The sequence below is a fragment of the Dipodomys spectabilis genome, unplaced genomic scaffold, assembly GCF_019054845.1.
Source record: "Dipodomys spectabilis isolate Male_0828 unplaced genomic scaffold, ASM1905484v1 ptg000034l, whole genome shotgun sequence".
In the NCBI taxonomy this organism is placed as follows: domain Eukaryota; kingdom Metazoa; phylum Chordata; class Mammalia; order Rodentia; family Heteromyidae; genus Dipodomys; species Dipodomys spectabilis.
The window spans coordinates 9167949-9193985 of record NW_024870711.1 but is presented as its reverse complement, the minus strand read 5'-3'; the positions used below and the strand labels follow the sequence as shown (position 1 = coordinate 9193985).

The window sequence follows — 26037 nt, the reverse complement described above, 5'->3', positions numbered from 1 at the left end:
AAGTCCATGAGACTTTTTTTTTTGGTCGTGGCCCTAGGCACTGTCCCAGCAGCACTCTTCAGCTCAAGGCTAGCACTCTACCACTTGAGCCATAACGCCACTTCGTTTTCTGGTGGTTTAGATGGAGATAAGAGTCTCTTGGCCTTTCCTGCCTGGGTTGACTTTGAACCTTGATCCTCAGATCTCAGCCTGAGTATCTAGGACTACAGAAGGTATGAGCCACCGGTGCCCGGCTCCAAGAGGCTCATCTCTCCCATTAACTACCAAAAAAAAAGCCAGAACTAGCAGCTATGGTTCAAGTGCTAGAGCACTGTCCTTGCTCACAAAAGCTCAGGACAGTGCCCAGGTCCTGAGTTCAAGCCCCAGGGCTGGCACAAAAAAGAAACTTCAATTCAGGGATTTAATCCCCACCCCCACAGTCCTGCCTCAGATCACACAGCTGAGGATCACCGCATAAAGGCTCAGGATTTGTGTTCTGTTCCAAGGTCTAGCTTCACTGCCTTTGGGAGGCCAGGGGAGGAAGGAGGCCGGGGAGGGAGGAGGCCAGGAGAAGGGAGGTGGCCGGGGGAGGGAGGAGGCCGGGGGAGGGAGGTGGCCGGGGGAGGGAGGAGGCCGGGGGAGGGAGGAGGCCGGGGCAGGGAGGAGGCCGGGGCAGGGAGGAGGCCGGGGCAGGGAGGAGGCAGGAGAAGGGGCGCCCGGGCCGGGCGTCCTCAGCTAGCTGGGGGAGGGGGCCCGTGCCTTCAGGGCTCTGGGCTGCAGCGTCAGCTCGGGGGCTGGGCGAGCTGCTCTGTCGCGACGCCCGGGCACGGCCACCCGAGCTCCCCCGGGCCTCGGCGCCGCGTCGCGAGCACGCGTGCTCTGACGTGCGCCGGTGACGTCGGGGTCCGGAGTGACGGGAGCTCGGCGGAAGGGGCGGGCCCTGCGGCGGCCCACACCTCTGCGGCCAGCCCCACCCGGCCCCCCGAGCCCGTGCTCGCCGGCCCGTCCACGGCCCGCGGGCTCAGGCAGCGGCCTGCCGCGCCCCGCACACGGGGCCGCGGGGCGGAGGGTCGGCGCGGCGCGCGAGGCTGGCGCGGACTACAAGTCCCACAATGCCCCGGGCCGCGGCGGCGGGGAAGGAGGGGTGTCTCAGGTGTCTGCGACCTCGGCGCCGCCCGCCCGGAAGTGCCCGCGGGGCCGCGATGGAGCTGGCGGAGCCGAGCGGTGAGTCCCCACGCGAGGCCGCGCCCACCCGCCTCCCGGCCCGGCCGGGCCCCGCCCCGGCATCGCCCGGGGCCCTCCCGGGGCTGGGGGAGGGGGGCGGGAAGATGGGAGGAGGGCTGGAGCCGCTGGGTGGGGAGGGCCGAGCCTCCGTTCTCCAGTGGGCCCGGGACTGGCGGCCTCCCCCCGAGTGAGGGGTCGGTCGGGCCGCCGCGGGGTTGGGTTTGGGATTAACCCACGGAAGGGCCGAGCGGCGAGGGTGGCAGCGACCCGAGGCTCCGGATTGCCCAAGGGTGGAGTTTGACGTTTGGTGTGGGGAAACTTTGCCAAGCAGCCCCTGCTTCCGCGGGTGGCGTTTGGGTGACATTTCACCCGAAAGGGGAGGGCCGGGAGACCGAGAGATCCCTTTCCGACTCCATGGAGGACCTTTAGTGACAGCATTAGACGAGCTTGGGGGTAGGGGCGGATAGCTGAAGGAGTGGACTTTGGAAGAAATGGACAAACGAATGGGCAAGCTGTGGAGTGAAGTCTGATAGAGGTTAAATGTAGAGAGCTTGCTTACAAGGTCAAGGCCCTTTCCTGGAGATAGGGTTTGGATGACTTAGGGAGCTGGTTAAAGACCTAGAACACAGGTAACAAGAGTTAGGACTTGGAATCTGGTGATAGGAAGTGACAGACAGCCAAGTTGGGGTGACGGAATCAGAGCACTCTGTACCCTGGGGTGCACAAGGGGATGGAGGAATTAGGACTGTGGGAGAGGTGTAGTATGGGGGAAACCAAGAGCCTGTTGGAGTCTGGAGAACTCCTGGCCTGACCGGCAGCCCCTCACTGGATCTTTGTGCCTCTCCAGCTCGGTAGCACAGCAGGCAAGGCAGTGCCATGGCCTTGATTGAAGGGGTGGGTGATGAGGTGACTGTCCTTTTTGCGGTGCTTGCCTGCCTCCTGCTGCTGGCCCTTGCTTGGGTCTCAACACACACCACTGAGACCACCACGGACCCCCTGCCCCAGACATCAGGGACTCCAACAGCAGCCCAGCCCAGCGAAGCCATGGCAGCCACTGACAGCATCCGAGGGGAGGCTCCAGGGGCAGAGACTCCCAGCCTGAGACACAGAAGTTCAGCTGCACAGCCAGAGCCTGGCACAGGGGTTACAGCAACGCTGCCACCTCCGGACTCCCCACAGGAGCCCCTAGTGCTAAGGCTGAAATTCCTCAATGACTCAGAGCAGGTGGCCAGGGCCTGGCCCCACGACACCATTGGCACCTTGAAAAGGTAAGCCGGGGAAAAGGGTAGGATGGAAATGCAAAATAAGGGGGAGGAGGGGAAAGGAGTGGGTGTGCTTGCAGAAGGCCCCAGAGATAAGGAGCCCTCTGTGGGAACTGAGCTCCCCAAATCACACTGTACTGTTTTCCCCTGTGGCAGACTGCCCCCCAGAGGCCACAGCCTGGGTGGTGTGTGCAGGGCAGGGTCGAGGGGTGGGAGCCTAGCTCTGGAAAGGGGACTAGGATTGCCTGAGGCCTGCTCTCTTACCCAGGTCCCTCTCTCCTCAGGACCCAGTTTCCCGGCCGGGAGCAGCAGGTGCGCCTCATCTACCAAGGCCAGCTGTTAGGAGACGACAGCCAGACGCTGGGCAGCCTTCACCTCCCTCCCAATTGTGTTCTCCACTGCCACGTGTCCACGAGAGTCGGCCCCCCACATCCCCCCTGCCCACCGGGGTCAGAACCAGGCCCCTCCGGGCTGGAAATTGGCAGCCTACTGCTGCCCCTGCTGCTGCTGCTGCTGCTTCTACTCTGGTACTGCCAGATCCAGTACCGACCCTTCTTTCCCCTGACCGCCACCCTGGGCCTGGCCAGCTTCACCCTGCTGCTCAGTCTCCTGGCCTTTGCCATGTACCGCCCGTAGCGCCTCCACGGGCTCTTGGCAAAGCAACCTGCCCTCCTGGACCTCATTCTCCAAGGCGAGGTGGGAACTGCTGTCTGCCCCGGCCAGCCTCCCCAGCTTGCTTCTTCCCACTACCCTGGAGCCCAGCCCTGCGTCGCAGAGGACTCCGGAGGCTGGGGGAGGCTCCTCCCTGCGATCTTCACGGCTCTGGGCCACCCCCGGGAGCTGCTGGCACTCAGCCCTCACTGACAGTGGGCTCCTCCACATCGGGCACCTGCTGTCGCTGCCTTGGCCCTGGGCAGAGCCAGGCCACCCCCCTGGGCCCGCCTTAGTGTCCTGCCGGAGGACCCAGCCACCTCTGGTCCCTGAGAGGCTGATTTGGGGACCCAGATCGGGAGGCTGGTGAAAGGGAGCTGGGAGGGACAGAGGTGTCGTCTGGAACATGTGCAGATTAAAATAACTGTGAAGTTTTCACTCTTGGTGTGCGTCTGTGTGGACTCACGCAGCGGGGAGAAGGGAGCGAAGGCAGGGCCTGGGCTCGGCTTCGGTTGGTCGGGTGCCGCTCCGCTAGTGGGGTGGCTGACCTCGCTCGCCCCCGAGCTTGGGTCCCGCGGCTTTCAGCCTTTGGCTCCTCGGCCCCGCCCCCGTCTCGATCCCGCCCTCTTGCCGCGCGCGCACTTCCCGGAAGCGGGGGGCGGGACCGAGGCCCCCGCTCGCAGCGCCTGCTGGGAGCCACGTCTCCTCCGCTGGCTGCGCGCCGCGCGCTGCGCGCTGCGCGGTGACTGGCGTCCAGCGGCGGTCCGCGGGCTGCTGGGAAGATGGCGGACTCGGTGGTCCGCCGATGAGGAGACCGCGGGGAGAACCCGGCTCCCGGGCCCCGAGACCGACTGAGGGAGCGATCTGCGCGGGGCCCGGGGAGTCATGTAGGGAGGGTGGCGTCTGGCGGGGGAAGGGGGCGGCGGGCCGCGGGAGGGCGGCGGGCGCGGGCTCTGGGCGTCCCCGGGGCGGGCGCGGGACCCCGACGGCCCCGGCTCCGCGCCTTCGCGGAGGTGCGCGCCCGGACCCCGCGCGTGCCCTGCGAGGGGAGCGCCGTGTCCCCCTTTCACGGGTGAGGAGACAGGCGGAGCGCGAGACCGCTGTCCAAGGTCACGCAGCGGTAAGAGGGAGCGCCCAGCCCGGGGCCGCGCCGGCCCTCTGCGCCGCCGCCCTCCGCCCCGGGCCAGAGGTCCGGCCGGGCGCGACCACTAACCCCGTGAGTGACCTCGGGCTTAATTTCCTTGTCTCCACCCGTGAAAGGAGGCAGCGACAGCTCCACGATGGAGGAGATAGTGCATGTGGAATTGCTTTGCGAATAGCGCTGCGCCGAACACACGGAAGGACCAGGGTTGCTGTTGCAAAGAATGGAAAGGGGGAAGAGGGGCAGGAGGGGAGAAAGGACCAGAGCAGTTAGAAAGGGTTGCGCTCACGCCAGGCTCTTCTGCCAGGGGAGTGAGGTAAGGAGTGGCTAGCAGGGCTTTCCCCCTCCTTGGACGAAACCTCACCCGATTTCCTGACTGCCCCCCCAGGGTCTCCATCACCCAACTCCATGCTTCGAGTCCTGCTCTCTGCCCAGGCCTCTCCTGCTCGGCTGTCGGGCCTGCTACTCTTCCCACCAGCACAGTCCTGCTCTTTAGGGCCCAGCAAGTGGGGGAACCATCCTCTTGGAGGAGGGCCCCGTGCAGGCCCTGTGCAAGGCCTCCAGCGGCTTTTGGAGCAGGCAAGGAGTCCTGGGGAGTTGCTGCGCTGGCTAGGCCAGAATCCCACCAAGGTGCGCCCTCACCACTACCCTGTGGCACTTCGTCGTCTGGGCCAGCTCTTGGGGTCTACACCTCGGACCCCCCCTGTGGAGCAGGCCACACTACAGGACTTGAGTCAGCTCATCATTCGAAACTGCCCCTCCTTTGACATTCACACCATTCATGTGTGTCTGCACCTGGCAGTCTTACTTGGTGAGGAGTGCATCTGGGAATGTGGGCATCTAGGCAAAGTAGAAAAAGAACAGTGGAGGACTCAAGGTCACCAATAGACTCAGTCTCCCAGGGTTTTGCCCAGGAATGACACACACCATGCACATTTGCTGCTGCCTGTGGCCAAAGCAGATGTCATAATCAACTAGCATTCATAGATGGGTGCTGGTGGCTTTTGCTTGTAAATCTTAGCTACTCAGGAGGCTGAAATCTGAGGATGGTGGGTTGATGCCAATCCTGGCAGAAAAGTCTATGAGACTCTTATCTCCAATTAACCAGCAAAAAGCTGAATGTGCTGCTCAAGTGGTAGAGCAACAGCCTTGAGCAAAAAAAGCTACCTTACCAGCACACGCACACAGAAAGTAGCATTCATTCCAGCTCCCTAGGTTGTTGCCCCAGGTTCCTTCCAACACAGTGCTGCTCTAGGAAGCCACATTTGGAACAAGATGAGATCCCTATTTTATACCTCTGCTATACCTTCTTGCTCAGGAACTGAAGATGAGAAAAGTGAGAACTCATGCTAACAGTGAGAACAAGGACTGCCCTTGCCCCTTTCCCTCTCAGGCTTTCCATCTGATGGGCCCCTGGTATGTGCCCTGGAGCAGGAGCGGAGGGCTCGCCTCCCTCCAAAGCCACCTCCCCCTCTGCGGCCTGGCCTCCATGGTGGTCAGAGGTTGGAAGTTGCTTTGAACTGCCCCCATTTCCAGCGGTACCCACGGAAGCAACTGATCAGCAGCCTGACAGGTGCAAATGGGGACAGGGTTGAGGGGCCCTTAAGTCCTCTGGAGACCTGGCCTGAAGGCCAAAGGTAACGGGCTGTTTTTCACAGAGGTTAGGCCAGAGGAATTCAGTCCCCACGCGATGGTGCTCCTGGCCCAGCACCTGGCACGCCACCGGTTGAGGGAACCTCAGCTTCTGGAAGCCATTGCCCACTTCCTGGTGGTCCAGGAAGCCCAGCTCAACAGCAAGGTGGGCTTGCCTCCCACCCTGCCATGCTCCCCTGTGAGTCAGCCTCAGTGACTGGGGCAGGCCCAGCCCCCTCGTCCAACTTGTTTGGCCTCTTCCTCCCGCAGCAAACATACCGGCCAAGCTCCATGCTCCAGGGTATCTGTGGCCTGGCCAACTCTCATAACAGCATGGAAACCTCCAGTTCTGCAGTTTTCTAGAGAAAGCACTCTTAGCACTGGCCTAGCCTCACCCTTCCCACTTGACCAAGTCTGCAGGCCACACCCCCTCTGCTTGTGTAGTAGTGAGCCCCATGTGGCTCAAGACACTGTTGATGCTGTTGCATTTTCAGTGTGTATGCCAGGGTAGATGGCTATTCTGTCTCAATAGCCATGGTACCGCTGGGCCAGGCCTCTGCGGTCAGCTTGTGAAAGGCAGTGCGCTGGTCTCTCCACAGATGGTACAGAAATTGCTCTTGCCCTTTGGGCGGCTGAACTACATGCCACTGGAGCAGCAGTTCATACCCTGCCTTGAGAAAATCCTGGCTCGGGAGGCTGGGGTGGCGCCCTTGGCCACAGTCAACATCTTGATGTCACTGTGCCAGCTCCAGTGCCTGCCCTACAGAACCCTGCACTTTGTCTTCTCCCCAAGTTTCATCAACCATATCACTGGTACGTGTGGTGGACGGCTGGTAGGGCTGAGGAGTGAGGAAGTGCCCAGGGGCTGGCAGTCTAGGATTTCCCCAATTCTTGGTTTCCCACAGGCACCCCTCATGCTCTGATTGTGCGCCGCTACCTCTCTCTGCTTGACACGGCTGTGGAGCTGGAGCTCCCAGGATACCGAGGCCCCCGCCTTCCCCAAAGGCATCAAGTGCCCATCTTCCCGCAGCCACTCATCACTGACCGTGCCCGCTGCAAGTACAGGTGTGCAGGCAGCCCGGGGTGAGGGGATGGTGAGCCATGGAAGCAGAGTAGAACGCCAGAGCCTCCACACGCTGCTGAGCATGGATCTTAGCAGTCATAACGAAGAAAACAGGCCCAGAGACAGCAAAGGGGTTTGCCCAGGGTAGCAGTGCCCAGCCGGGACAGACTGGCCTGCAATGAGACCTTGGGTCCTACCGGTGCCCTTTCCCCAGTCACAAGGACATAGTAGCTGAGGGTCTACGCCAGCTGCTAGGGGAGGAGAAATACCGCCAGGACCTGACTGTGCCTCCAGGCTACTGCACAGGTGAGGTGCTGGTGGGCAGGAGCCCTAGAGCTGGGCAGCGCCGGGCCTCCAGCGAGGCCGAAGCCCTACTCTCTCCCCTGTAGACTTCCTGCTGTGTGTCGGCAGCTCGGGTGCTGTGCTTCCCATCAGGACCCAGGACCCCTTCCTGCCTTACCCGCCACGGTCCCGCCCGCAAGACCAGGCCTCGAACCCCACAACTCAAAACCCTGCCCAAAGGTAAGAAAGCTGGTGGGGGAGCCTTGGCCAACTGGCCACCAGTACTCTGAGCCATGTCTGCCCCCCTCCAGAGTGGTGCTGATGCTGCGCGAGCGTTGGCATTTCTGCCGCGACGGCAGGGTGCTGCTGGGATCCCGGGCCCTGAGGGAGCGGCATCTAGGCCTAATGGGCTACCAGCTCCTGCCGGTGAGAGGCCCCGCCCCGCCCCCCTCGCAGGCTTACCCGCTGCCTGCCCACGGTGACTCACTGACCCACTCTCCTCTCCCCACAGCTGCCCTTTGAGGAACTGGAGTCGCAGAGAGGCCTGCCCCAGCTTAAGAGCTACCTGAGGCAGAAGCTCCAGGCCTTGGGCCTCCACTGGGGACCCGAAGGGGGGTGAGGGAATGCGCAAGGGGCTCAGGATGGCCCCCCTATGGGGGGTGGACAACTTGCACTTTGGCTCCCTGTTTTGGTTTATCATTAAAGTCCCTTTCCTTCCTATGTTGAGTCTCGTTCCTGGGGCAGGGTAGGGTTCCCTATGTTTTTCACCCCTCCCCCCAAATGAAGACAGGCCAGGGCTAAGTGGGGGGGCCGAAGCACTTTACTGAAGGAGTGGGGAGAAGAGGACTTTAAATTATTAATCACTTAAATAAAAATGAGGAGGAGGAGGGAGAGACACCATCCCACCAGCCCCCGTTCCCTCTGCCCGACAGTCCCTCTGCGAGTCCCTCTGCTGTCCTCCAGGCAGCAGCTACACAGGCATGGGCATCTCGTTGTACTCGTCCACACCCTCGCGCTCATCAAACACAGGCTCCGCCTCATTAGCATCCAGCTGTGAGAGGAAAGGAAGACTGAGTGTTCCAGAACCTTGGGAAGGGAGTGCCCATGGGAAGGGGGACTGGAGAGGAGGGGGCAGGGCTCCTTACACATTTCATCTCTCGTTCAGTGAAGATGCGGGTGAGCACCACCATTCGCAGAGGCACCGTGAGGATGAGGATGAAGGGGAAGGCCAGGGAGGCAGCTGTGGACATGACTGCCCAGAGCAGGGCCAGGCAGAGAAGCTGCAGGGCGGTGAACAGATGCATCCGCAGGGTCCGAACCTGGGGGCAGAGATGAGGTGGGCCTACGTGTCCCCCCGAGCTAGCCATATCCAGGGGACAAAGGACGTCCTTCCTCTTCAGAGGGGCTAGAAGAGCCCATGTGTCCAGCATGCAGAGGGGGACTGGCCACCCTCTTGGGTGGCCCACTCACCTTTTTGACATAGGTGACATCTGGGTGGTGTTTGGGCGGCATGAGCAGCAGATGCAGCCGCTCGTAGAATTGGATCCCATTGAGGGAAGTGACTCCCATGTACAGGAAAATCCCAAAAAGCACAGCGAGAGGGATTTGTCGGAGCAGATCACCGATGACCATGGAAAGGCCTGGAGAGGGGTGAAGAAAGAGCGGCCTCAGCTTTCTCCCTCGGTGGCCCGCCCTTGAGAACCCATGGAGAAAGTGGAGACAAGGCCAACATACCAACAAGCAGAGCCACCAGCAGCCCTGTCACCCGCTGCTCCTTGACCTCCTGAATCTTAGGCTTGTCTCCAGGTGCCACAGCTTTGCTCATGACGGTAAGTGCGTTGGCATGGGTGACGGAGCGGACGGTGGCTGCAGCCAACCAAGGCAGGCCGAAGAGGGCACAGATGCCGCCCATGGCCACGATGAGCAGCAGGTCCAGATGGAAGCCGGAGCCCTTCTGCAGCATGCGCTCCTTCTTGGAGATGATCAGCCTGAGTGGGAAAGGCAGTGCTGGCTGAGGCCAGGCCACACACAGCACATCCCTTCTCACCTTCCCAGAGCGCCCCAACCAGTCCCTGTGTCGGGACTAGAATTCCATCATGATCTAAACTTGCTCTTATCTTACATGACCCCTTTCCAGCCAGGCTGTCCCTGCCCCGGCCAACAAAGACGATATTTTCTGCTGCCTATAAAATAAACTTGAGTCAACCTGGTACCCAAATCCCTTGGGCTCCTTTGCCCAGCACAGTGATGGTCTCCACGTTCTCCCAGAGCCCCGAGACCCATCAGCTAGGAAGGCTCACGTGGTGATCTGCGTCTCCATGAAGATCAGGATGAAGACCAGGACGGCAGGCAACAGGCTGGCCACCATCATCCACACAGGGAAGGGGCTCTTCTCCCCCAGGGGGTTGATGATCCAGCCCCGCTTGTCTGGAGCCGTCACTGAGAATCCGTCAGGCACACTCAACTTCTACAGGAATAGGGTCAGGGGCAAAGGTGGATGTGCGGGCCCACCACAGAAAGAGGTTGATGTCTGCCCAGTCTGCCCTGGCTGGGGGCTACAGAACCCAGAGTAGTAGAAGCAACGCAGTGCCAGGCAGTAGCTCCTCACTGCCACGTGTACCACCTTACCTGCGTGTAGGTATCCTCGATACTGTAATCTACAAGCACCATGATGAGGATTGCGATGGGTACCCCGAAGTCCCCGATCACCCGTCGGATCTGAGAGGGAAAGCAGCATGCTCAGAGGCCTCCTGCCAAACACAGCCCCTCATTTCCTTGTCAGCTTCCAGCCTGAGCCCACATACCCGGCCTGGAAAGAACCGGCTATTCTTGAATTTTCGAAGGAAGAAGGCAATGAAGAAGGTGCCCGCCATAAGCACCAGTGACAGCAGGGCTGTGTTGGGCTGGCCCCGGAGTCTCCCGGGTACAGACGGTCCAGCCAAGCTCTCGTTGCCCGGGCTCAGTGTGGATGCTGCCCTGGACCAAGTCATGTTGTCGTCACCATCTGCCTCTGAGCTATTAGAGACTGAACAGCCATGGAGGGGGTGCTCCTGGAAGATCTGGAGAAGGCACAAAGAACTCCATTAGCTGAACTGGAGAGAGAGCTCCGCCTGAGCGGGATGCTGGGGGCTGGGACTGGCAGGGAAAAGGCCAGTTTGCCTTCCAGAAGCGTATGTGAGCACGTGTGTGTGCCAGGGTGTGAGAGAGAGATGTGATAGGGCCTCACTATTTTGTGTGTGTGTGTGCCTGTGTGTGAGAGATGTGATAGGGCCTCACTATTTTGTGTGTGTGTGTGTGTGTGTGTGTGTGTGAGAGAGAGAGATGTGATAGGGCCTCACTATTTAGCCCATGCCGGCACTCACTGGCCCAGCTCACACTCTAATCCTTGTTCCTGCCTCTGTCTCCTACCATACCTGGCTTGAACTTGTATTGTTGGATTAACAAAATGACCCAACTGATCCTTTTCAATAATCAATGAAAATGATCCAATTAGTCACTGGTGGCTCATGCCTGTAATCCTAGTTATTGAGGCTGAGACCTGAGGATTGTGGTTCAAAGCCAGTATGGCAGCAAAGTTCATGGTACTCTCAGCTCCAATTAACCAGCAGAAAGCCAGAAGTGGAGGGGTGACTCAAGTGGCAGAGTAGTCTTTTTTGTTGTAGTTGGTTATGGGGCTTGAATTCTGGGCCTGGGTGCTGTCCATGAGCCTCTTTGTGCTCAAGGCTAGCGCTCTACCATTGAGCCACAGCGCCACTTCTGGCTTTTTCTGTTTATGTGGTGCTGAGAAATCGAACCCAGGGCCTCATGCATGTGAGGCAAGCACTCTACCACTGAGCCACCTTCCCAGTCCTGGCAGTCTTGAGTGAAAAATTGGAGATCATGAGGCTCCAAGTACTACTGGCACATGAACACTCACAGACAAAAGAAAAAATGATCCAGAAGGTCAGCTGTGAACACAAGGCCTCGTGGACTAAGGGAAGGCCCAGGGGCAGGCTGGGAGGGAGGAAGACCATTGGGTGTAGTGTGAGCCAGTCCCAGAGGAGCTGCGGGAACTGGGAGAAGACACCTCCTGCCACTGTCCTTTATGTCTGATACCCAGGCTGTGACTGTGTTTGTTACCTGTGGGCCATTCCCTTCCCATACTCTCACAAATTTGACATTTTAACAAAATTGAATGTAACCCTGGGTATTAGGTTTTTGGGTTTTTTTGGTCAGTTGTGGGGCTTGAACTCTGGGCCTGGGCGCTGTCCCTGAGCTCTTCAGCTCAAGGCGAGTACTCTATCACTTGAGCTACAGCACCACTTCTGGTTTTCTGGTGGTTAATTGGAGATAAGAGTGTCATGGACTTTCCTTGCCCAGGCTAGCTTTGAACCACGATCCTCAGATCTCAGCCTCCTGTGTAGCTAGGATGACAGGCGTGAGCCCCCAGTGCCCAGCTTGGTATTCCTTTTTGAAAGAAGGATGTGAACCATGAATATGTGTTGGCAACAGTCAGGTTAGGAGGAAGGAGACCGAGCTCTAGCTAGCTTGAGGGCTCCATGGGACTACAGGCCCAGGGGACACTAAGATAAGCCTGGCCTCCTGTCTAGATAGAAAAGCCAAGATGTTCTGGGCTCCCTGCTGCCCAAAGGCCCTCTCCCAGCTGGGCCTGTTTACCTTGATCAGCTTGTAGAAGGTCTCGTAGATGAAGATGAGGGAGATGAGGAAGGCAAAAATCTCCTGAGTGAAGCGGGAGACGAAGCGGACCAGGAAGCTACCCTCCAGGGCCACCATGAGCAGGGCTAGGAGTACGAGCCAGAAGCCAATCCACACACGGCCCACCAGGTACTCCAGCTGGTTGCTATTACAGAACTGGGAAGGCAAAGTTGGCTGTCAGGCCCAAGATCTGGGACTGAGAGCAGTATCTCAGGAAGGGGGCCGGTCTTACCGAGAAGAAGGCCTCCTCAAAAACCAGGAGGGGCCCAGAAAAGCCGATCACTAGCAGCGGCTGAGCCCCCAAAAGACAGAAGACCACACCCTGGAGCGCTGTAGACATGATCAGCTCTGACACCCCTATCAGGTTCTGCGTTTTCTCTCCTAAGGGTACAAGCACAAGCTCAGCTGCTGCCCACTGCCCTGCCCACTGACACCGGCCTCCCTCCAAGGACTCTGCTTACCAAGCAATCCCCCAAAGGTGATGGCAGGCGACAGGGCCGCGAAGTAGATGAAGATGACCGCCGCCAAGCACTGAGGGTCAAGCGCATCGCGGAAGTCACTCAGGTAGTGGGGGTAGCGGCGCCGTACGTCCCGGATCAGCCCCCCAAAGGGCCGGCCGGTCCGCCGGAGGGGATCGTCTTCAACTGCACCTGCCGCCTCTACCATCTGCAGGAGCGCTGCAACCCAGGCCTCCGTCAGGGCGCCAGTGAAGACTCTCCCTTCCCAGGGAGCCCCCGCTGGTGTGGCCTACATGGGCGTACCCTTATCTTGCGCAGACTTGGGCTCCAACCCAGCGCCGGGGGGCAGCAGCCGGCCCTGCTCCTCTCGCTTCTTGAGCATCTGGCGTTGGAAGTGGGCAACGGAACGCAGCAACTCCTCGCCCTGCACCTCTGAAGGCGGCAGCACCACGCTGCAGTCCAAGAAGGCATTGATGGCCGTCAGCAAGTCATCCCGCTCGTCTGCCAGGTAGGCTGCCTCATGGAATTGCTGCCAACACAGTTGGGGATCAGGAAAGGGCATAGAAGGGGGGGGGGGGGGAACAAGAGCCCAGGGCCAGGGCTGGCAAGATCAGCAGCAGCAACAGGGTTGTGTGGAGCCAGGTTGATCGAGGGATGCTGGCTCCGGGGAGAAGGGCCAGAGGATGAGGACAGGGCTGACCTTGTCAGACATGAGGGTGGAGATGGATCGGCCAATCTCGTGGTAGTCCATGTTGGCGCTGCTGGGGCCCAGGAGCAGGAAGAGGAAGCGCACGGGCACAGGGACCTCCAGCACCGCGTCCAGCTCCACAGCCTCCCGCAGGCGCACAAAGGCCATGGTGGGATGTGAGAGGAACTCCACACAGCCTAGAGGGGTGGCGGCATCATGGGCAAGAACAAGCAGCAGGGTCCTTCCAGCTCCTACCCCTGGGTGGCTACCGAGACCTGTCCCCGAAACACACACACACGCACGCACGCACGCAGACCTGGCCCACGTACCCACAAGGACCACTGTGGCTTCAGCATTCTCAGGGATCTTCTCTAGAAGCTTCAGCTCGTGCTTAGACTTGGAGCGGGTGATGCCAGCTGGTGGGGCTGAAGGTGGCAGCTCACGCTGGGATGGGAGGGACACAGAATGGAGCTCAGCCGCCCCTGACGCCCAGGCTTACTCTACAGCCCTGCTGCCAGCCCCAGGCAGACCTGCTCCTCCCTCACCTCACGCTCCACCTCCAGCCGTGTCTCTGGAATTCCACCAATGAGCGGCTCGGTGACGTGGGGGTCACTCTCCGCGCCCTGGGCATGATGATGTCCTAGCAGGGAGCCGAGGGAGCCGGCGGAGATGTTGCGAGGGAAGGAGAAGTCCTTCTCATCACTTGGGTGGCTGGAAGGGCAGAGGACGGTGAGGTGAGGAGGGGCAGTGCAGGGCTGGAGGGAGGTGGGCGGGATGCAGCGGCGTTCCCACAGGGCCACACCTGTGCTTCAGAAGAAGGGCACGCAGCACATTGGCTCTGTCCTCAGCCTTGATCTGGTCAGAGATGACCATCTGCTCCACCACCTGGTGGGCTACCCCAGGCAAGGTCTGCTGATCCAGGTCCAAGAGTACAGCCCCTGGAATTGAGATGGCGGGGGCCATTCCTCACCCCAGGGCAAGAAACACCGCTGAAGGAGAGAGGGAGAGGGAGAGGGAGGGCAGGTGGGGGCAGCCAGGCGGCTGTGGTCCAGGTGTCAGGGCACTGACCTACAAACTGAGGTCCAGGGCTTGAGTCTCAGCTTTGCCTCTGATGCCGAGATCATTGCTTCTCTCAGATCTATTCATCCCCACTCCATCATGACCAGGGTGCCCACTCCTGCTAAGCCCTTTGCTGTGAGAAAGCTCTTCCTCTTAGCTGCCACTCTGATGATCCTCAAGAGTCCTAGCTCTCCCTCTGGAACTCACACAGCTGACATCTGCCCTGTCCACACGACAGCCCTCAGCTGCCTAAAGCCATCACCTCCAGCACAGGCTTCTGGTCATCTGTTGCAGCAAGCCCAGTGCTGATCATAGACTTCTCCTGCTGCCTCATATAGAAATGAAAGTCCTTTCAAAAGCTACCAGGCTATTTATCTGGCAAGGTCAACTTTCAGGGACGAAGAACTAAAGAAGAAATAGAATCAAAGGGCTGAGAGCAGCCAGAATGGATCACAAAGCCTAATGATAAAGCGCCTGCACTCTGGCACTTGACCCAAGCTCTAGAGCCTCCCTCAGAGTCTACTTACTCTGACTTTGGAAACCATTCTAACAGCAGACTTCTCAGTCTTCAGCTGCTTAGAAACAAGTCTTCAAAGAACTGAGAGTGATTTCCCAACAGGAAGGAGGGAATAAGAGGTCACGTGGCTCTGGAGCCCTGTGTCTGTGGTGGTTTAGTGAAATTTATACAGTCCTACAGGTTAGACCACATCCTAGATCCTCTAAGATGCTAGCAAGGCATGCCAGGAATTCCAGGAAGATTTCTATTGAAATGGTTTAAAAAAAAAACAAACTTACTTTTATCACTTAAAACACAGAAGCTTTGAGGGCTGGAGGTATGGCTCAAATGGCAGAGCACCTACCTAGCAAGTGTAAGGCGCAAACATAAACGCCAGTAGAGTCTGGGGGGACATAGCTCAAGTTGTAGTAGTGTACCTGCCTAGCAAGTACAAGGCCCCCGTACTGAAAAGACAAAATCATCATTATGGCCAAATCAACAGCAAGAGGGAGAGGAGGAGGGAGAGGGGGAAGGAGAGAAGGGAAAAAGGGGGAGGGAGGGAGGGAGGGAGGGAGAGACAGAGAAAACAACAGCTTGAGCCAAGAGGCCTAAGAGCAGGGAGGCGGGCGGGTACCATGGGCCAGGGTCCTCCGAAGCTCCAGAAGGCTGCGGAAGGACAGCGAGGCCACATGAGGCTTCCCCCAGCGCTCAGTTTCTTCCTCCACGTCCTCCTCAAATTTGATCCAGCGGGCTGTCTCCCGCCACTGAGGCTCCTGGTTTTTATCCAGCAGCAACTCATTCAGCTCCACAAACACCTTAAAGTGAGAAGAGAAGGCACCATAGGGCACAGGCCTGGGAGAAGCGGCGTCATGAGGAACAAGTGATCTTGAGGTGGGGGCAGGGTAGATGGTACACCAGCCACTCGTGACAGTATGACACTGGATTTCCCTTGTCTATAAATGGCAATAATGCTGCCCATCTCCACAGGCTGTTGGGCATGTTAAAGAGAACCTGAGTGTGTAATCCTAGCTACTGAGGAGGCTCAGATCTAAGGACGGTGGTTCAAAGCCAGTCCTTGAGACTCTTATCTCCAATGAACCAGCAGAAAGACAGAATGACGGTGTGACCCAAGTAACAGAGGCATCAGCCTTGAGCAAAAAAGCCAAGCAAGAGGGGGGAGGGGGGAGGCTGGGAAGGGATGTGAAGGGTAAACAAAGGAGGAGGCTGCAATGCTTGATAAGAAATGTACGCATTATCCTGCCCATGTAATTGTAACCCCTCTGTACAATATGTTCACAAAAAATAAAATAAAATAAAATGATAAAAAAAAAAAAAAAAAAAAAAGCCAAGCAAGAGTGTAAGGTGCTCAGTTCAAGCCCTGGTACCAGCACCAAAAAAAAAGAACATGTAAACATCTTTGGGCCGTAGAATCCGGCACTGCACAAAATGGGCTTCTGCATGATTCTTCCTTTTTGCCAGTCCTGGGGTTTGAACTCAGGGCCTGGGGTCTATTCCTGATCATTTCTGTGCTCAAGGCTAGTGCTCTACCAGTTGAGCCACAGTGCCAATTTTTTCTGAGTAGTTTACTGGAGACAAAAGTCTGATAAAGCCAGGCACCTGGGCTCATGCCTGTAATCCTAGTTACTCAGGAGGCTAAGATCTGAGGATCGTGGTTCAAAGCTAGCCAGAGCAGAAAAGATCCTGTGAGACTCTTATCTCCAATTGACCACTCAAAAACTGGAAGTGGCTGGGGCTGGAAAGGTGGCTCAGTGGTAGAGGGCTTGCCTTGCATGAACCACATACGCAGAAAAAGCCAGAAGTAGTGCTGTGGCTCAAGTGGTAGAGCACTAGCCTTGAGCACAAAGAGGTTCAGGGACAGTACCCAGGCCCTGAGTTCAAGCCCCACAACCGACAAAAAAAAAAAAAAAAAGTCTCATGGACTTTCCTGCCCACTCTGGCTTGGAACCATGTTCCTCAGATCTCAGCCTCCTGAGTAGCTAGGATTTCAGGTGTGAGTCACTAGCACCTGGCTTGCACGATTCTTTTAACATGTATTCAGGGCTGGCAAAACTAACTGCAAACGACAGAGCACGGTCACCTCTGCAGGCCACTGCCAGGGCGGGGGCAGGGAGAGACGTGCCAAGGGTGGGAACAGTCTCCAGCTGGGCAGGGGCAACCCAGACGCCGTGGGTGCAGCACTCCCTGAGCTGCACACTCTGCACAGGAGCAGTTTACTACAGGGCTATTATACCTCAATAAACAGCTTGGACAAATTACTAAGTCAGAGTTCAGGAGCAGAGGCCCACAGTCTAGGATGGGCAGGGTCACTGAGTAACTAGGTGACCTTGGGGAAATCACAGACCCCAGTTTATGGCTGACAACACCTGTGCTGTCTCCTTCACAGGTTTCTGGGAGGGTCAAATGAGCACAGAGGTGACTGGGTTTTCAAAATCAAGTGCAGCACTGCCTGCCGGCCTTGTCCAGCCCTGTCCTTGGATGGGGCCAGGGGAAAGCACCTCCTCCTCAGACGCCTCGCTGCCACCGGCAGCATCTCAATATGCAAATCAATGACTGCTGTGAGGACCCCAGCTTCTGCTCCTTCTACTGGAGTGGATCCCAGCCCAGGGGCAGCCGTAGGGCTCCAGCTCACAGCTGGTCTGCTAGGGAGCAGGAAGGAAGATCCCGAGGGACAAGGGAACAAAGCATGAAGCAAAGACTCATACCTCGTGGGGTTTGTGGGGGGCCCGGGGCCGGGCCCGAGGCGTGGGGCCAGGCTCTCGCCCTTCCCGGGCACTCTGCCCAGACCCTTTGGCATTCTTCCGTACCAAGTGTCGCCTCACCCCAGGCACATCCTCAAACCGGTGACCTGAGGACCAGTAAGGAGTCAGGGTTAGGCTCTCCCTTCTTCTCACTCCCTTTCCCGCCAGCAGTGGACCTGGCCCAGGCCCCACCAGCACTCACTCTTCATGAGGTCAAGGTCAGCCGTGGCCAGCGTCTGGGCTTCGCTCTCATCTGTGGGCACCCGGGGCAGCAGTGCTTGCTCCGCTCCCGTCATGCTCCCGATGCGTCTTCTCTCCTGAAGATTGTAGCTGCGATGGCCAGGCTGGGCTTTGGTCAGGGGACGGCCCGAAGCGCCTCCGTCGTCACCCCCAGCTGTGCCACCGGCCACCGCTGCCACTTCCTCCATCAGAGCGCTGCACAGGGAGAAGCGGTGAGCTGGGAAAGCTGGCCTTGTCCCCCAGGCAGGAGGGAGGCACAGACGCTCCACTCCTCCTAGCTGCCATCCGTGGAGATGGAGATGTGGGAAGAAGAGGGCTTCCAGGAGCAGACTAGCTGCATCGGAAGGCCCCGCTCTGGCCCTTTCCTAGCTGGGCAGCCCCAACCATCATGGAAGGTTCCATGTGCACACAAAGCCCCATGCTGCTTCAAAAGGTGACATTTTGGCAGCGCAGCACTCCTTCCTGTGCTCCTCTGACCCTTCCCACCCCTAATTGCAGGACTCAAGCCATGAACATGGTCCCGGACTTGTGATCACAGAGCTGAAGTATGTGGAGGCAAGCTGTGAACCCAAACTTGTGAGGAAGGTCTGTGTGCTGCCTTCCGCAGACACCAGCTCCTGCCTCTCTCCATTTGTCCTCCCTCCCAATACCAGCAGGCAAACATGGCTGGGGCCCAAGTCCCCTCCAGGTCTCCCTGGCCCACCACACCACTGTGCCTGGCTCTACAGCCTTGCCCACCTCTCCCTTCTTCTCCCCGGTGCCAGGTTTTCCCTGAAGTTCCTGCCGCTGCCAGCTTCCTTACCATCCTGGCTTGTAGTGAGCCTGTGCACTCACTCCTCTAAGGGGCACCGTGCCCTTCACCTCCCAAAGCTCTTCACTCTGCCTGGCACCCAGAAAACAACAGGTTTGTGATAGTCATGACCTTGAGAACGTGTTCAAAGTTATTTCCTCCAGGAAGCCTTCTCTGGCTAGTGCTCCTAAACTCCCATCGCATCCTGGTACTTTGCCAGGCACCAGTGGCTCATGCCTTTAATCCTAATTACTCAAGAGACTAAGACCTGAAGATCACGATTCAAACATCCAGCCCAGGTGGAAAAGTCCATGAGACTATTACCCAATTAACCAGCAAAAAGCTGAAAGTGGAGGTGTGGCTCAAGTGGTAGAATGCCAGCTTGAGCGAAAAAGCTAAGCGACAACATCCAGATCCTGAGTTCAAGCCCCAGTATCAGCACCAAAAACACAAGAAGCAAAGAACCTCCTGGGACTGATGTTGAGCCTAAGCCGGGCCTCTGGATGCCATGATGACATCCCTACTCCATTTCACGTGATGACATTTAGTTTCCAATTGGGTGGACTGGCAAGTCCCCAAGAACAAGAGTTCTCCTCTGGAGCTCTGGAGCTCAGCAGGTGCTGGGAGGTCAACCTAGTGCCCAGCTAGTGCCTGAGCAGGGATGGGGGGGCGGGGAATAACAGCCAAGTGGGGGGCAGCTTAGACTTCTAAACCATCCTGTAATCCCTGCCAATGAGAGTGGCTCATGCTATCACCTTCCAAGAGAGATATTGGGAGATGGCGAGGATCTGAACCTCAGCCTAGTGACTCCTGAACTTTGCTTTCTCCTGCATGGCCTCCTTATTCTACAAGATGTGTCTTATTAGCCAGGCTCCAGTGGCTCACCCCTGTAATCCTAGCAACTCAAGAAGCTGAGATCTGAGGATCACGGTTCAAAGCCAGCTGGGCAGGAAAGGCTTTATCTCCAATAAACTGCCCGAAAACTGGAAGTGGTGCTGTAGCTCAAGTGATAGAGCACAGGCTCTGAGGTGAAGAGCTGAGGGACAGCGCTCAGGCCCCGAGTTCAAGCCCCCTGACCCACAAAAAAAAAGAAAGAGAAAAAAAAGATGTGTCTTCTTGGGACACTGTCAACAAAGGGGCACTTACCCAGGCTGAGCTCCTTTGGTGGCCCGGTGAGCTGCTTCCTGAGGAGGAAGTTGCATAGGGGGAGATGGACTGGTCCTCTCTGCCTTTCGGTCAGCACTTTCATCCTCTTGTAGAAAGAACTAGAACAGCCATGAGGAAAGGTGAGGCCAGGCGGGGGCTCTCTGGACACGCACCAAGAGCCCAGGCCCCACTCACCTGCACAGAAGAGGGCGTGGTGGCAGGGGACGGCTGTGTGAGTGCCCGGGCCCCCTCAGCCTCGCTGGCTTCATCCTCATCTTCCTCCCCCTCCTCGATGGTGGGGGTCTCCCCAGTGGGAGAGGCCCCGGGACGCCTTCGAGGCTTCCGTCCTGGGCCTTGAGGGGCCTTGCGGCGGCGTGCATCCGGAGGCAGATGAGTGGACAGCGGGTGGTGGATGTGGTGAGAGGACTGGCGGTGGTCTGTGGGGAAGAGAGCTTGGCTGCTGGCTGGCACGGGCTCCCTCCTCGGCCATCTTGGTGGCTAATGGCAGCCCTTTCTACTGGGACCCAGCCCCCTCGCTGCAAGGAGGTCCGACTGAGCCCCAGCCTCCTCCTCCTCCTCCTCCTCCCGGTCCCCTGACTGCCTCCTCACACTCGAAGTCTTCCTCCCCATAGCTGCGGCCCGGCTCATCTCCTCCGCGGGAGCCCGCCTCCTGGAGGATCTCCTCAAACCGCTCTACGCCCAGGGTGCGGTGAAGATCGTCTTCCTCCTGCTGGGGGAAGCCTGGTGTCCCAGGGCCCACGCTCTCTGGTTCTGGCTGTGAAGACAACAGAGGGCATCACTGGGAATGACACCTCAGGGTCCCAGCCTGCCCAGTGCCACCGATCAGTGTTCCCCAGGCAGCTGCTGCAGGAACTGAGCAAGCCCCAGTAGCCTTTCCCTTCAATGCCAGGACCCCGTCCCCCTTTCCCACAGCAGCCGGGACACTGTTGTGTGTGGACTGGGCCGTGTAAGTGGGGGGAAAGTGAAGAAACTCCTTCCAGCTGCAGGACAACTGCTGAGCTCCCTAAGTAATTTCTGGAGGCACCCAAGCTAGCTGCTGTACAAAGTTGGTCCGATCAAATCCAGCCCTCTGTGGCCATGAAAGTATGTGCTTGCTTCGCTAGGAGAGAGCCCCCCCTCGTTACTTCAGCAAGCACCCCCTCTGCTGGTCCCACTTGGCTCATCAGCCATCTGGCCCCGCCCCTCTCCCCACCCCCACTCCCCCCACCTGAGTCATCCTGCAGGAGTGCAACAGCAGACAGCACCAGCAGGGCCAGAGCAAGGCAGGAACTGCAGCACCCCCCCCCCCCCCCCCCCCCCGCGGCTCAGCCTGGCCCGGCGGGCTGCTACCTAGCAGTCTTGGTCCAGCCCTCCCAGCCCACCGCCGCCGGTCTCAGCTCCCCGCTGCCCGCAAATATTTGCTCAAGAGCTTCTGGAGCTGAAGGGCATCAGGACCTCCAAGGGCGGGGTATGCAGTCCCCTCCCCATAGTGCCAGCCACTAAAGCCAAGAGGCAGAGGAGAAGGGTGGGTCTTAGGGAGAGGAGATGGGCAGGAGTGGGGGCGCACACAAAGCAGCTGGAGTTGGCAGGGCCTGGGTCAGCAGAGGATGCACGAAGTCTTCAGTCTGGGACATCTCCTGCCCAGCCCAGCCCCGCAGCTCCAGCGGGCTTCCCCAAGCAACCGGCCCCATTCCCACCAGAAGCAGCCAGGCAAGAGGAAGCAAGGGCGGAAGCAAGTCGGGGGGAGGGGGGGGCGCAGGGTAACAGTGGGTCAAGGACCCCTCGCACCTGAGGCCGCAGGAGGAAGTCCATGGCGGCAGAGGTGAACCTGGGAGACAGGAGGAGGGCACCTGCCAGGCCCCTTCCCAGTCACATGCCAGGCTGGGCCGGAGTGACCAATACCAGACTGATTGTGGCCCCGGGGTTAATCATTAGACTTCTTAGGAAAATCAGGAGGGGACCAAGCGGGGAGGTGGCCACGTGGGGGGCGGGCCTAGGTGGCACCCGGTGTCAGGGGCGGGGCCTGGGCGGTGCCAGACAGCCAGCAAGCTCTGCCCAGAACTGTGGTGCACTGTAACCATCTCCCAGCAACAGACCGCAACACCTCACCGCCGGTCAGAGGGGGGTCATCGCATGAGACCCAAAATTCCTGTCCATCTGAAGCTAAACTACCATGCAGGGCATCAGGAAACCGCCTGAACTCCCTCCCAGAAAACCAAAGCCACCTGTCCCCCACTTAACCTAGTCCAGCACTTTCCCACTCCCGTAAGGTCAGGGTGCAGAGTGGCGTCTCCCCTCCAATCTGCCACAGCTTCTTTTCCGGGCTTCTGAACGCCCACCCTGCACCCGGTCCAGCTGGAGGCCGGTGACCACAGTACTCACCATGTGCAAGGAATCCCCGCCCGAGGCGGGGCGCCTGGGGGCGCTGCTCATGGCCAAATCTTAGCCCTTTTCGCTGTCACTTCGGCTTTCAGGGCAACAAGGCGGAGGCATAACCTGGGTGGGGGAGAGGCCGGGTCTCCATGTAGGCAGGGCACAGGGCCCCAGGAGAAATGGAGCCCCCAGCCACTGCCTACTCGCTGCTTGGGACAGTGCCTGGCCTGGGAAGGGCCTCAGAGTGGCCCTTAGAGGTGGCCAGAGAAGAGGGGAGAGAGATTTCTAGGCAGAATGGACAAAACCAGAGGGAGAAGAAAGGAAGACTGAGGTGAGGGGGGCCACCAGGAGCCCAGAGAAGGAGCAGAGAGGAGGAGACAGAGGAATGGGGAGAGGCTGCAAGAAAAATGAGGGAGGAAGGAGTCAAGACCCAGCCCAGGAGAGAAAGCAACAGAGATGAGGGAGGGAGAGATAAGGAACCAAGAAAGAACGGGAGTAAAGGGCCAGGCAGAAACAGGAACCCAGCCGTGGGGGACGGGAGGTGGGCCTGAGACCAGAGAGGGGTGTGGTGGAGAGGGAGACACCCTGCCGAGCAAAGGGGTGGAGAAGGGGGCCAGATGCCTAGACAGACAGAAAGTGCAGGAGAGAACTCCGGAGAACCCAAGAGGGCAAACAAGAAGCTGGCTAGTTGGGAGGGGATGCCCCTTCCCCAAGGTAGGTGGGTAGGGAGGTGCCCCTCCTCAGCCCCCCAGGCACAAGAGAAGCCCGCTCTGCGGGAGAAGGGCAAAAGTCTAGGTCTACTTATTCAGTAGGAGGGAGGAAAGGCTAGGAGTGGGCTCAGGCTGGACAGAGCTTTATAGTGGGGGAGGGGCGAGTGATGGCTTGGAGGGGGTGGGCACAGAAATCCTGAGAAGCAGTCCCCATCCCCCCATCCCCCCCAAGCCGAGCCAGGAAACTATGAATGGCGGGGCTGCCTTCCTCCTGACGGTGACTGTAGGGGACACAGGGGGACGAGATTGGGGGTGGGGTGTTGGAGCAGTTAGAAGGGCCGTAGGGAGGAAGCCCAACCAGGGCCAATCGGAGTACCCATTCCTAGTGGCAGTACAGCCAGCAGGGTCTCTGAAGGTATTAACAGGACGTTCCTTCTATGTTGGGGGTTGGGGTTGTTCGACTTGAAGCTATTTAGGGATAAGACAGGTAGGTCGACATAGGGTCAAAGAATAATGGTGTGTGTGGGGGGGGGGGTGTCAACCCAGGGTGAGCCTGAGTGACGTGTTCCTGGCAGGCACCCCAACTCAGCTGACTGTTTCCCCACCTCCCCCTCGCAGGCCTTCGACTAGCATGGGGGAGAAGCGTCCTGGGAGGAAACGCCACCCGAGAAGGTGTGGGGAGGCAGGCCTCGGCACCCCGCAGTGCTTCCCACCTCGGCTGTGTCCTCTGCACTCGTCCACACCTCCCTCCTCCTCCCCACGCCCCCCCACTCCTCCCCCCCTCCCCCGCTGTCCCAGAACACAAAGCAGCCTCTGTCCAGAGCACCGGGGCCCATAATCCGGGTGGGGGCACATTCCCGGGGCCAGCCCCAACCCGCCCGGGGGGATTAGCATCTCTCCCCCGGCCCAGGGGATTAGCACCCCGGACCCCCACTTGGGCATTAACCACTTTCCAAGTGAATTCGTGCATTCCACAGCTCTGGCTGCGGACCTGGGGAGGAGGGGGGGAGGAGGGAGAAGCAAAGTGGCCCCTGGATTTCAGGCAGCGACCCCCCCAGCACTGAGCTCCCCACCCAGACCACGCAGCCCCCCCCCCAGCCCCCAGGAGTCAGGTCCAACACCCGGGCCACAAGTTTCCCATCCCCACCCAGCGGCTCCCTCTTCGGCCTGACCCCATGTCCTGGCCTGACCCGCCACCCCCCGGCTCCGCCTCCCAGCTCGGAGATGGGGGCGGAGGGCCCGAGCAAGCCCGACCGACCGGGCTGAGGGGCGCTGAAGGCAAGTCTCGGGGGAGAGGGTGGTCTGGAGCCCGCCCAAAGGAGGGCGGGAGCCGCGGCGGCCCCGCCGGGACGCCACCCCCTCCCGGGGCGCCCGGGAGCAGATCCGGGAACCCCGGCCCCGAGCGGCGCTCCGCCGGCCCCCCCATCCCTCTCCCCGACACCTCGCTCCCCGCAACCCAGTCTCCGCCCTTTCCTCCCCTTCCACTCCCGCCCCGCTCGAGTCCCGAGTTCCCCCTCTCCCTCCCCCTCCCTTCCTCGCTCCGCCGCCCCGGGCCCTCCCCCCGCCGCCACCTATCCGCTTACCCGCTTGCACTGGATTTCGTGCCCCGGGGGTCTCGGGGTCTCGGCGGGTCCTCTGGCACCCTCGCGCGCTCCCGACGCCTTCCCGATGCCCGCTCCGGGGCGCGCCCCCACCACTCCCAACTTCTCCCAACTCAACTTTCCCCCGCGCCGCGGGCAGGCCAGCCCCCAGCGTGCGCGCCCCCCGGCGCGCCGTGCGCGCCCCCGGCGTGGCCAGCCGAGAGGCGGAGAGCGGGCGCCCCGAGCCGGGGGCGGGGGCGCGCTTCCAGGCCCAGCGCGGCGCCCGCAGCTCGGCGGGGCGGCGTCCCCGCCGTTTCCCCCGCCGGACCCCGCGAGGCTTCCACCCGGCCTTCCCCGCTCGGGACTCTGGCGCCCGGGGGACTCCGTCTCTCGGCTCTATTATGGCACCTCTGGGCGGAAAGGAGTCCGCCTCACGCTGGGGACCCAACGGCACGGGGCCGCCCGGAAATTCGAAGCTGACCGAGTTGAAAGAGAGGAACGCCGGGTTTAAGAATCTCCAGCGTCGCCCCCAACCTCAGTTAGCCAACGGAGGAGTCCCGGTGTTGGCCGGAGAAGCGGGGGGCTTGGGGGTCGGCTGTCCATTGTCCTGAGCTGCTGTGGACGGGGCGGGGGGACTTCTTGGGGGAGCCCCGCCTGCCTTCCTCTGAACTGTTACCACACCGAACGCAATCCTATTCGTAGCTGACACTTATCTTTTAAACGCGACCTTTGTGTGTAATCTTGTTTTCCCAACTAAATTATAAATTATTTCAGGTCAGGAATACACTTTTCCCTTTAGTCTGCCACGTGGATGAATCATCGCACGGTTCACGCACACACACTCGGGTAGAAGTGAGTTAATTAACCAATGGTTCGCAGCAGCTCTGGTTCGGGCGTTTTCACCCGGCGCACAGCCCTCAGGAATGCAATCACGAGGCAATTAGAGAGCCGTGCGAGGAAATCTGTAATCAGCTCCCGCACGGGATGAGGTAGAGGCTGCTCCGAGCGCAGCCTCGGTCTGTGGTCGTGGCTGTCGAGGAGGGTAACCAACCTGCCGGCCCTCGCGGGCCACACCCTGGCTGGCTTAGTGGGCCTGCTCTGGAGACTGGAATCCGGGGGACTCCCAGGCTCCAGCCAGCCTGCCTCGGCATGTCAGAGGGGAGCAGCTGGGGACCGGTGGGCTTGGAAGCGATAAACTGGGCCCTCCAGGAAACGAGGGGGTGTCTCCACTCGGATCCAGCCTCTAATGCTGCTCAAACTTGTGGTCCGCTGGTCCCCGTGCGGTGATCAGAGTGATCAGAGAGGCGTCGATCAGAGCCTTCCCCTCAATTAACCCTGCGTCACTGGGTGGCGGCCTATGGAAAGGTAGAAACTGGCGCTGAGGTTGTCAGGAGGTCGCTGGGAACTCAATACAACCAACCAGGTCAGAGCCAGATCGGTAACCAACTGCACCGGGGATCTGGGCCGTCAAACCCTCCAAAGGGAGCGCCCCACCCCCACTCCCGCTGCATTCTGGAACGCGTAGTTCCCGAATGGGTGAGATCTGTGAGCACCGAAGAGGAATAACAAGAGCGGGGCACCCTGGGAGTCGCGGGCGCGCCGCCGCGGAGACTCCCGGAAGACGGACGCACGGTGCATTCTGGGACTTGAAGTCCACGGGAGCCTCCACGATGGAACCCGGTCCTGGGAGTGGAGCGCCGCAGACTGCCTGGGCACAGCCTGCTGGATGTTGTAGTTCTAGTGCCCAGCCGCTCCAGACGTTCCGGGGAAACATGGCCCGTAAGGGACTACAAGTTCCAGGAGCCCCTG

At 59.6% G+C, this 26037-nt stretch overlaps 3 protein-coding genes across 6 annotated transcripts; 2 read left to right on the top strand and 1 right to left on the bottom strand.

Moving 5' to 3' along the window:
* The first annotated feature begins 1099 nt into the window (after positions 1-1099).
* Tmub1 (transmembrane and ubiquitin like domain containing 1) lies at positions 1100-3554 on the top strand. The gene is made up of 3 exons (XM_042677146.1): positions 1100-1203; positions 2051-2471; positions 2750-3554. The coding sequence occupies exons 2-3, from the start codon at positions 2080-2082 to the stop codon at positions 3099-3101; spliced, it is 744 nt and encodes a 247-aa protein (XP_042533080.1). The 5' UTR covers positions 1100-1203; positions 2051-2079; the 3' UTR covers positions 3102-3554.
* Positions 3555-3842: 288 nt separating this feature from the next.
* Positions 3843-7954, top strand: Fastk (Fas activated serine/threonine kinase). 3 transcript variants are annotated; one of them, XM_042677254.1, is made up of 10 exons: positions 3843-4003; positions 4646-5068; positions 5651-5830; positions 5916-6055; positions 6489-6702; positions 6795-6954; positions 7167-7258; positions 7342-7474; positions 7546-7660; positions 7746-7954. In XM_042677254.1, exons 1-10 carry the CDS (start codon positions 3922-3924, stop codon positions 7851-7853), a joined length of 1647 nt encoding a protein of 548 aa, XP_042533188.1. In that variant the 5' UTR covers positions 3843-3921; the 3' UTR covers positions 7854-7954. The 3 variants fall into 3 exon arrangements, with proteins under 3 accessions (XP_042533188.1, XP_042533189.1, XP_042533190.1); XM_042677255.1 differs by lacking the exon at positions 7546-7660; XM_042677256.1 differs by lacking the exon at positions 7746-7954 and having other exon boundaries at positions 7517-7639.
* Positions 7955-8036: 82 nt separating this feature from the next.
* Positions 8037-24390, bottom strand: Slc4a2 (solute carrier family 4 member 2). 2 transcript variants are annotated; one of them, XM_042677141.1, is made up of 23 exons: positions 24232-24390; positions 21948-22061; positions 20175-20340; positions 19761-20002; positions 19566-19684; positions 17592-17824; positions 17354-17496; positions 15265-15445; positions 13878-14013; positions 13621-13786; positions 13405-13519; positions 13088-13272; positions 12691-12916; positions 12391-12606; positions 12162-12310; positions 11891-12085; positions 10039-10293; positions 9863-9952; positions 9535-9701; positions 8969-9222; positions 8705-8874; positions 8380-8553; positions 8037-8285 (listed from the first exon to the last, which is right to left on the bottom strand). In XM_042677141.1, exons 2-23 carry the CDS (start codon positions 21996-21998, stop codon positions 8205-8207), a joined length of 3714 nt encoding a protein of 1237 aa, XP_042533075.1. In that variant the 5' UTR covers positions 21999-22061; positions 24232-24390; the 3' UTR covers positions 8037-8204. The 2 variants fall into 2 exon arrangements, with proteins under 2 accessions (XP_042533075.1, XP_042533076.1); XM_042677142.1 differs by lacking the exons at positions 21948-22061; positions 24232-24390 and adding an exon at positions 21354-21428.
* Between the last annotated feature and the right edge of the window lie 1647 nt (positions 24391-26037).

Coding starts and splice junctions, on each gene's coding strand:
- Fastk (XM_042677254.1), top strand. CDS start 3,922: ATGAGGAGACCGCGGGGAGAACCCGGCTCCCGGGCCCCGAGACCGACT. Junction 6,703..6,794: donor TTTCATCAACCATATCACTG/GTACGTGTGGTG, acceptor GGTTTCCCACAG/GCACCCCTCATGCTCTGATT. Junction 7,259..7,341: donor GCCTCCAGGCTACTGCACAG/GTGAGGTGCTGG, acceptor TCTCCCCTGTAG/ACTTCCTGCTGTGTGTCGGC.
- Slc4a2 (XM_042677141.1), bottom strand. CDS start 21,998: ATGAGCAGCGCCCCCAGGCGCCCCGCCTCGGGCGGGGATTCCTTGCAC. Junction 13,787..13,877: donor GCCCTTCTTCTGAAGCACAG/GTGTGGCCCTGT, acceptor CTGCCCTTCCAG/CCACCCAAGTGATGAGAAGG. Junction 9,953..10,038: donor GCCGGTTCTTTCCAGGCCGG/GTATGTGGGCTC, acceptor TTTCCCTCTCAG/ATCCGACGGGTGATCGGGGA.
- Tmub1 (XM_042677146.1), top strand. CDS start 2,080: ATGGCCTTGATTGAAGGGGTGGGTGATGAGGTGACTGTCCTTTTTGCG. Junction 2,472..2,749: donor ACCATTGGCACCTTGAAAAG/GTAAGCCGGGGA, acceptor CTCTCTCCTCAG/GACCCAGTTTCCCGGCCGGG.